The sequence below is a fragment of the Squalius cephalus genome, assembly GCF_949319135.1.
Source record: "Squalius cephalus genome assembly, chromosome: 4".
Lineage (NCBI taxonomy): Eukaryota > Metazoa > Chordata > Actinopteri > Cypriniformes > Leuciscidae > Squalius > Squalius cephalus.
The window spans coordinates 24,913,200-24,923,486 of record NC_137125.1 but is presented as its reverse complement, the minus strand read 5'-3'; the positions used below and the strand labels follow the sequence as shown (position 1 = coordinate 24,923,486).

At 42.9% G+C, this 10,287-nt stretch overlaps 1 protein-coding gene across 1 annotated transcript; it reads right to left on the bottom strand.

The window, feature by feature from the left end:
* Nucleotides 1–409: 409 nt before the first annotated feature.
* LOC307157663 (uncharacterized protein) lies at nt 410–2,412 on the bottom strand (the record flags this gene model as incomplete). The annotated part of the gene is made up of 4 exons (XM_079869591.1): nt 410–1,114; nt 1,197–1,702; nt 1,781–2,160; nt 2,277–2,412. 4 exons carry the CDS (start codon nt 2,410–2,412, stop codon nt 457–459), a joined length of 1,680 nt encoding a protein of 559 aa, XP_079725717.1. The 3' UTR covers nt 410–456.
* Between the last annotated feature and the right edge of the window lie 7,875 nt (nt 2,413–10,287).

Sequence of the window (10,287 nt, the reverse complement as noted above, 5' to 3'; positions counted from 1 at the left end):
TGAATAAAAACATTTATTTAAATATGTGTTTTTGTGAGGGATATGATTTGATTGACCTGATTTATCAATTTGTTTTAAGACACTTCAAATGTTTTATTAAATGTTTTTTGAGTATATTATTTTTTTTAAATATTGCATATTACATGTTGTTTATGGTTTAATAAAATGAATAAAATTGTTTCTTCAAATAGCCTATGTGTTTTTTGTGAGGGATATGATTTGATTGATATGATTTAACAGATTTATTTTAAGGCACTTCAAATGTTTTATTAAAATGAATACACACAAATATTGAAATGACACTTCAAATGTAAAATGTTTTATTAAAATGAATACACACAAATATTGAAATGAGTACACAAACACACACGTATATACATATATATGTACATACACACTGGGTGGACACATGTACAGTAATATATACAAAATATATACAGGAAAGAAACAAATTGTTTATTGAGGAGGTGGAGTTTGGCATGTATTTTGCTGGCGCTGTTCTGCCAACCAGTCATCTAAAGACTTTCCATTTGAGGCAGCCAAGCAAAATGTGGCATTACCATATCGGCTATGGCCAAACTCTTTGGTTTTGGGCTGCCCACATTTGCTGCACATATTAAAGGTAACCCCTCGCACATACTTCCTCTTATGGACTCCGCTTTCCGTCTCCTGGGCCCGCCGGCGCCGGTTCCTCTGGGTGTAACGGGACACAGGTGCAGCAGACACAGGAGCAGGCGGAGCTGGGCCTGCACCGGATGTTGACGCACCAGAAGGGGGAATCACCATTGACACGGTCATGTCTGGGTTAAGGACTAGTGACAATGACCCAGGTGCTGAAATGGGCTGCACAAGTCCTGATGCTGTGGGGGCAGGTGCAATGGGGCACACCATGGTGGTGGCAGCAGCGGGCCGTCGACCTGGTCGCAGAAGAGGAGCCTGTCCTTCTCGATTTGGCGGAAAGATAAAGGTATGTTTTGGGCCTGAGGTCGATGCCGCTTCATCCAATTTTTCCCTCGGTGGAGGAAGCTGTATATCAGCCACAGCAATTGGGTCAGGTGGAGTCAGTACCTGAGCGAGGACACTCATTTCCTGATTCTTCTGCTGCCGTTGAAACCTGAAAATAAATTACATGTATTATACATATATGTTTATAGAAGTATTCAGTTAATTTGAAGCAAATAATGTGCCTTGCTTACCACTGAATGAGTGTCTTCTGGTTTAGCTCAAACCGCTGGATCATTGTTTCATCCATTAGCCTGCGATTGTTAAGCACCAGCTCTCGGATGTGGTGGTAATCCGAGAGGATTTTAGACCACCTGGGGGTGCAAACTCCAGCCTTCTTGGTCGGCGACTTGTGTAAAGCACACAGCTTTGTACAAATGGCCTCAACCAAGCGGCTGGTGCTGGGCCACTGTGCTGGACCCCCGGGATGTCCAATCAGACACCGTTTCACACTCTCCACACCCGGTGTGACTCCGGACCGCTTCGGTGCCTTAAAGCGTCCATGTGTCAGCTGAGGCTGATGTCGAGGCTGATAGTTGACCCGCTGTTTGTCTGTGTCATGGAGAGCTGTCCACAGCTGGATGGCCTCTGTCACCTGCAGGTCAGTGAGGTAAGGAGCCTCACGAAGACCAACCAGGTAACCAGCCAGATCCTGGACCTTGTCCCACCCAGCGATGCCATCGGGCCCAATGACTGCTCCCTAGTAAATTCAGATTCATGTTAATATATGTAGAATAAAATGAGATTGAAATTAAATAAAGCCCTTAAAGTGTCTTACCTGAGTTTCGTCGGAGAGACTGCTTCCAGTGTCAGATGGCTGTGACAACACTGAAGGCGCAGGGGCAAGATGCTGTCCTTCTCTAGATGATGTGGATGGCTCAGCCAGTGACATGTCAGCCATTGATACGTCAGCCAGTGATGCTGGGGACTGAGGCTGAGGCACAGATGAGGGGCTGTTTGCGAGATCACCGCAAGGGTCATTCTCGTACAGCACTGGAACTGTGATGTCCTCCGTGATGTCTTCCTCAAATCCCTCATCTTGCAGGTCTTGGTCATCAATTTCCTCCACCAGCCTGTCTTCATCCTCTGGGTTCTGGAGCACTGGAGTCAGTGTTTTGCCAGTCTGGCTGTAAAGGTACTCTATTCCGAGCAATTCACCTACAAGAATAAAATGGAAAAAAATAAAGTTTTCTTAATATTTTGTCTAGTAAATTTAAGGCTAAATAGATAACTTAGTATAATATTACAAAATAACAGATTAATGAATTCCTTGCCTGTATATGCTCCAGGAGGGCGATAGCGCTCATCCCAGGGCTTCCCAAAGACTGTCTGGCTAAGCTGGTTCACAGCCTCTCTCATGGCACTGCCATATGACCGGATGGAGGATGCTCCTTTTATGGCATCTTCCATCCGGTCATCATTCCAACGCATCAAGCCCTCAAGGAGATAGGCCTGAAAATGCGCATCACTGGCACTGGTTCCTAAAAGTTACATAAATAAAAAAGGTTTTATACGTCACATATGTACAAGATATTTACTACACATGAGATGCTATGAAGTAACTGGTAACATGTAATAGAGTTATGTAATTACATTAAAAAATGATTGTCGTTATAACCAGAGTTACTAGTGACTTGTCAGGCAAGACAGCTTTGTCAATACTTTTATGACATCAGAAAAGAACTGTAATATTACTGTAAATTGTGACATTTATTAATGTGACATTACTTTAATGTAATGGAAGCAGTTACAGTGCTTACATGTTTTACAGAAAAATTAGTAATCCATATGTATGAAATACCTGGAATAAAACGGTTCAGGTGGAGGTGGAATGACTCCAATGAGGTAGAGCCTCGAGCACACCTGTAGCAGCACAGCTCCACACCGCCTTTCTTCAGTGTCCCCTTCTTTATGTATAGCGGAAAGTGCTCTGGGTCTTGGATACACTGTACGTGCTTCCGCTGTTCTTTCCATATCTGCTGGATCCGTTCGTGGTTCGTGGAACTCCGAGAGTGTCCTTCCCGTCCGCACTGTCAAACTGATCAATCAGTTTCCCAATCAATATGGTGGTCTCCTCCTCCCCCCTGGTCCTCCTCCGGCAGTGCAGTGCCAACTCCCTCCGGTTAATGCGAGCACTGACCGCCTTTTCTGAGATGTAGCCAGTCTTCTTTGCCGCCAGCTCACCCTCCTTTGCACGGCGAAGAGCAGCCACATCCTCTGGATCCCACTGGAATATGGACATGGACAGACGTGCCATGAAGATCCCGTAGAGCGGATGAGCCTCTGTCGTGACACCTGCAGCAAATCGCCGCATGAAATGCCAGATGTCAAGGCGCACTTCAAGCTCATCCCACTCCGAAAACATGGCCTTAACCTGAGACTGGCCGTCGTACATCGTACAATCTCTGTCCACGTACATCACTTTTGGGGATGCCTCTCCTGCCTCTCGGTAGCGTTTCATTAGGCCAGCTGCCATGGGGTCCAGTGCATGTCCCTCGGCGGCTGTTAGGACAGAGACAAGGACTTGGCCGTGTTCGTTACCCACATTTGTGCACCAGGCAGCTGTTCCTGAAGCAGCACCGGCAAGTTTTTTTGTGACCTATTGGGGAAAATAGAAGGGTAAAAAAAAAAAAAAAAGTATAACAAAATAAAAACTCATTACTGTTCATTATGTACACGCACATATCCATATCTGGACAATTTCTGGATATAAACAGGGCTGTGATACCTTTTTTGTGGAGTCCATCTTGAGAACACAGCCAAAGACGGATGTAATTTTGGCCTTGACCTCGTCCAGTAGCCCCAGAACATCCCTGGCGTACACAGCTAACAGCCACTTAGGTTTAGGTAGGGCAGGTAAAAGGGGAGGCTCAGCAAACACAGGAGGCTGCACAAGGGAGGACCTTGTGAATGGTTCACAGGCAGTCAGGTACTGCAGGACACGCTGTGTCCATGCCTCACTGTGCTGTTCCATCAGCTTCTTGTAGAGCTGAGTCACACTGTTGCCCAGTGTCCTCTCCCTCATCATCCTCACCACCCGGTTGTCACATGAGTATCTAAGGAAACAACAGTATAATCATGCAAATGCTTTGGTTGGAAAAAATAACACAAATAAAAGCGCCTAATGGTTGTGATTATGAATTACCTGTATGTCAGCAAAGCTGGAAACTGACTGCGGTGGCCCATATCCAGCTGTCCCAAGATGTCCTCGTTCCAGGCTGGATACTTTTTTTTGCAGCGTTTGCACTCCAGATACTCAGTGGCAAGGTCATACCACCCATCGATGTCCAAGACCTTGCGCACGGTACGATAAAGTCCTGCCGCAGTAAGTCTGTGCTTACCACAGTCTGGGCGGACGCAGACAAGAGGAAACAACCACATCTTTAGCGGCATCCATAAGAAAATGGGCCGACAAAAGAAGAGGTCGGGTGAGGCGGGTGGCTGGGTGTTTATCAAAGGGGGCTGAGGAGGATACCACCAAAGCTTCAGCTGGGACACTATTTCTGGCTTTCCGGTTCGCAGGTTGGCCTTAAACAGTGTGTTCCAGATCCACTCATGCTGGAAAGGTGGAAGATGATCTTTCCAGTGACCTGGAAGCTCAGCTGGTGGCTGATGATGAGGAAGATCTGGTGTCTGTGCTGTTTCCGCTGATGGAGACGGACCAGCACAGGCCTCTGAGTGAACAGTAACAAAAACAGTATAAGGATGACTGTTTAATTTGATAGTAATACGCCATAAATGCAGCCTACAAACAGCCGGCGAAGCAGTAATTTTGGACAATTATTAATAATAATTATGATTACATTTAGGAATAACAGTGAAGAAAATGGTATTAGTGTTAAGAAGCAAAGAACACAGTGTACACTTTATTGATGTAAGGAATATGGGATCAATACAGCTCTTTGAGAATGAGGATTAGATGGAATGGAGACAGGAAAATGAGTCGTGAGGAATTCAGTAAAAAAAGTAATGATGCCCACAGTCCACGGAGCTAAAGAGTGAGTGAGAAGAGCAAGCTTTGTGAAAAAGTTATCCAGTGATTGTTTAGCAACGGGAAAATTAGGAAACGCAAATAAATACACTGACACCTTTGGACATCCTTAAGGTTTGGAAGAAGTGCACTCAAAGAATGCATCCCGCTTGATGATGTTACATAATTCTGTGTTGTAAAAAAATATATATTTAAAAATGTTTATTTGTTATTTTAAAAAAAATGATTCTCAGTGGGTTTCCACAAAACATTCTTATAATATTTGCATTTGTGTCATATGCCACACCTGTATTTAGCTGTGCTTCACATTGTGATGCAGCAAATACCAGCTCCTCATCATCATCTTCAGCAGTGGGAATGGAAGTGCCTGGAGCACAAATGTTAAAACTATTACTGTGATCAATACACGGAGACAAACATATGTAAGATGTTGCTTACTTACCAGTTGTGAATAGCTGCTTTCGGGCCAAATGTTTGGCTGGGGGTTCTGCTGCCGGAGGAGGTAAAGTGGACTGCAGTAATGGATCTGGAAACAACAAGTGGACAAGTTTGCCATAACGATAAATTAATACATGTAGAACTGCTGTATGGAAAATTCTATATTCACACTCCTACTGACAGGGTTTAACTGGTGACATTAGTTTTTTTTGCCAGCTGTGAAGGTGACAAATGTTTGCCACGCGCCAACAGCGCTTTCACAGTGGCGGTCTGCTGTACACCAGTTCGGATGGCTGTAGGTGGAGGTGCAGAGGTACTGGAGGCTGCAGGCGGACGTGCAGGCTGATGTACCCTGGTCCCCATTTCAGAAGTGTCGTGGATTTTTCCTAAACCTAACTATCCGGCTCTATCTATTGGTTCCCGTCCCTGACGTCCCCACTCTTTAGATCACCGGACTACCTGACTACCTAACTACCTAGGTCTCGTCTCCTGGCGACGTCCCTACTCGGGTAGCTGATTTCTGAGTATCGTCTCCTGGCGACGTCCTCACTTTGAAATCTTTACCTAATCTAACTTGTTTCCCTTACTTACTAGTTTTCTTGCTGCGCAGCATAAATGACAGACAAACTCTGGCAATTGTCCTTTAAATGCTTTAATCACGGCCGGGAGAGTTTCTCGAGCAGTTCTCAAAGAAGTCTCACCCACATAGAAAAATACATCAGGTTATATAGGATAAAAACATGACGCACAGAAACCAAATCACCTGCCTAACTCATGACTTTTAATGCTGTCATTTACTATTAACAGATTGATGCAAGCCCCCTCCTTTCCACCCTCTGTCTAGTGGCATTAGCAAAAAACACAAGTAAGGTTAAAAGTTCTGTTGATTACTCAATATATCACGAGTCAGCATAGACAGATATTCTTGATTTTGTTATAGTCAGCATTAAACAATTTTTCCATCACCCAAATAGACAAGAACAAAACGTCCTAGTACAATGTGCTTCCAAGTGTTAGACTGTTAGACCTAAAAAGAGGAAATAAAAATCATGTGTTATTACTGTTAGTATCAGAGTTAGTTCAAAATACAGTTTATTATTTTATCCTTTAATTTTTCTGTCACAGAAGCCTGTCTTTTCAGGACATACGCCTTGAAAATGGCCATGTTGGTGTTGGGCCTGGCATCTGCCTTAACCAGGTACCTGATGAGGGCTTCGGCCTCCTTGCTCTGATCCTCAAAAACATCCTTCATGGACCGGCCCTGAAAGTCACCAAACTCCACCATCAAGCAGCCCTGGTCTCCAGTTGCCCGGGCTTCTGCTTGCATTTCCTGCTTCCTCTTATATTTCTCCACTTCTTCTGCCATCTCTCTAATATAAGAAGTGTACTGTAGGAACAGTTGTTTGTTTTCTGACAGGGGGGTTGTCTGCGCTTTCTCACTGGAAATGCTGAGCACCAAATATACTGCGTACCCCAGAGAGTTTTCCAGGAGCCATCTAAAACTCTGACCCTGGTACTTCCCAAACTGAAGTTTGCAGTGAGCCAGTACTAAAAACTGGTCACTGGGATCTCCACCGTTTGTGCAGACAAAATTACTTGCCTCTGCCAGCACCTCATCCTTTGATTTGGCCCTTCCAGACACCACATTTTCAAGACCCTTCGCCTCCGCCGATGGCGCCATGAGGAGACGGTTTGATGTTGCCGACTGGCGGCGAAAAACGGGGTATGCGTACATTTTCTGAAACGAAAATCGGAGAGAGACTATTACCTCTTGCAATCTTAAAGATACTATGTTAACTGTGTAATGATAATTTAACAAGCTACACACCAGGACTTAAATCATGTTTATCAGGCATTTTAGGAGACACAAGTCAGTAGGGAAATAAATTATATTTCAACATTCCTATGAAATATTAGATATTATTATGAAAATCTTGACAATTACTACTAACACCCATTATTGCACTTCTTTTTTCATTACATGTTGCCCCAAGAATAAATTAATATGCAAATTAGATACATAGATACATTGTATAAAATGGGAAAACCCGCTTATGGCCATTTTACACACATATTGCATAAAGCAAAATGATATATCAAATTATTCTGTTATATATTTTATAACATAGTTAATACCATTAATACCAAAAAATAACATTGTTTTTGCCTATTCATATCTTTTTAAATGAAATAATATTTAATAAATGAGTCCTAGTGTGTATAACATATATTTATGAATAAAACATTATTTAAAAAACACATTTTTGTAAAAAAATGTTCTTATGCTCTGAACAATGTAATTAAAAAAAAAAAAAAAAAAAAAACTAAATTAACAAAACTTTTTTTTGGTCTCAAAAGGGATATAGCTTAATTAGCGGCCCGGCTAATTAACTTAACAGTAGCATGTTTTCTTTTCTGTATTTTATAATGGGAAAAGTTACAGGTTCACAGGTGCTGAAGTAAACCTGTGCTATACACGCTAGCTAGCTATATTGGCATGTTTAATTTTCCAAAAATACATACTGTATATGAATAAATAATGAATGATTATACAGTAATGAAGAATAGCCTTACCTGTTGCAAAGATGACAATAATAGCGGTCGCCGATTGGTCAAAAGTACGTCACAGAAGAGAAACACGATTGGTGAAAAGTAAGCCATGGGAGAGAAACGCGATTGGTCAAAAGTAAGCCACAGGAGAGAAACGCTATTGGTCAAAAGTAAGCCACAGGAGAGAAACGTGATTGGCTCATGTGGGCTTACTTTGGGCTTACTTTGGCTCAATCGGTAGGAAGCAGCAGGCGCAAGCGAGAGGTAGCGGGATCGATGCCCACATTCTCCATGTGGTGTAACTCCCTAGATGAGCTTTTGAGGCTCACTGCTGCCGAAAAGTTTTTTCGGACGAGGCCCTGTGTATATTCCTGGTAAAAGCAGGTCCCACGAGATTTGAAACGAGCTCGTCCGTCTCCCCGGCAACTCACTCCAGCGCATCGCCTCGAGCATCCATGGCGACGGACTCTGCTCACCATGCTCAATGGCACCGCGGATTCCCATTCAGGGCTTTAAAGGGGCCGTGCCGGCCTGTAGCACCGAGCCCAAAACACACTGCGTTTCCACTGTCGGGCCAGAAGTTCCACAGTGCTTCACTAAAACACGCCCGTAACACGCCTCTCTGGAACAACATCACACTAACCCATCATTTCACCAACAAATGGAAGTATTAAAAAAAAAGGAAGTTTTATCAGAAAATTAATCAGAATCACTGGAAACTAGCGTGATCGCAAATAACAAACATGATAAAAGCGGCCGTTTGCTGGCATTTTTGTTGTTTACTTGAATATTTAAAACCCAAGAATCGATGTTTTACCACAGGTTTACAATAAAAAGTAATACATTGATCATAATGAATTAATTTGTGTCAAAATTGCACATTAGTCTCACAGAAATAAAGTGGTTTACTGTTAGGTCTATTTCACAAAAGAAAGAGGACAGACTTACTTATTCAGTCGCGTCTGTTTCTGTTAATTTGGTAGTTACAGGACATACACTCACCTAAAGGATTATTAGGAACACCTGTTCAATTTCTCATTAATGCAATTATCTAATCAACCAATCACATGGCAGTTGCTTCAATGCATTTAGGGGTGTGGTCCTGGTCAAGACAATCTCCTGAACTCCAAACTGAATGTCAGAATGGGAAAGAAAGGTGATTTAAGCAATTTTTTGAGCGTGGCATGGTTGTTGGTGCCAGACGGGCCGGTCTGAGTATTTCACAATCTGCTCAGTTACTGGGATTTTCACACACAACCATTTCTAGGGTTTACAAAGAATGGTGTGAAAAGGGAAAAACATCCAGTATGCGGCAGTCCTGTGGGCGAAAATGCCTTGCTGATGCTAGAGGTCAGAGGAGAATGGGCCGACTGATTCAAGCTGATAGAAGAGCAACTTTGACTGAAATAACCACTCGTTACAACCGAGGTATGCAGCAAAGCATTTGTGAAGCCACAACACGCACAACCTTGAGGCGGATGGGATACAACAGCAGAAGACCCCACCGGGTACCACTCATCTCCACTACAAATAGGAAAAAGAGGCTACAATTTGCACGAGCTCACCAAAATTGGACAGTTGAAGACTGGAAAAATGTTGCCTGGTCTGATGAGTCTCGATTTCTGTTGAGACATTCAGATGGTAGAGTCAGAATTTGGCGTAAACAGAATGAGAACATGGATCCATCATGCCTTGTTACCACTGTGCAGGCTGGTGGTGGTGGTGTAATGGTGTGGGGGATGTTTTCTTGGCACACTTTAGGCAAGGCAAGTTTATTTATATAGCACATTTCATACACAATGGCAAGTCAAAGTGCTTTACATAGAAGAAATTAAAATAATAAAAGAAATAAGAATAATTAAAACAGTTTAAAAAAATAAAATAAAATACAGTACAAACAGTCGGACGAACATTGGCACAGTGCTCATTCATTAAATGCACAGCTAAACAGAAGTGTTTTGAGTCTGGATTTGAATGTGACTACAGTAGGAGCACATCTGATCTCCTCTGGAAGCTGGTTCCAGCTGTGGCTGGCATAATAGCTAAAAGCGGACTCGCCATGCTTAGAGTGAACCCTTGGTATTTCTAGCTGATATGATCCTAGTGATCTGAGTGATCTGTTGGGTTTATATTCAGTAAGCATATCTGCAATGTATTGAGGTCCTAGGCCATTGAATGATTTATATATCAGTAATAATACTTTAAAATCAATCCTAAATTTAACTGGGAGCCAGTGTAAAGACCTGAGGACTGGTGTGATGTGTTCATATTTTCTGGTTCTGCTCAGAATCCTGGCGGCAGCGTTC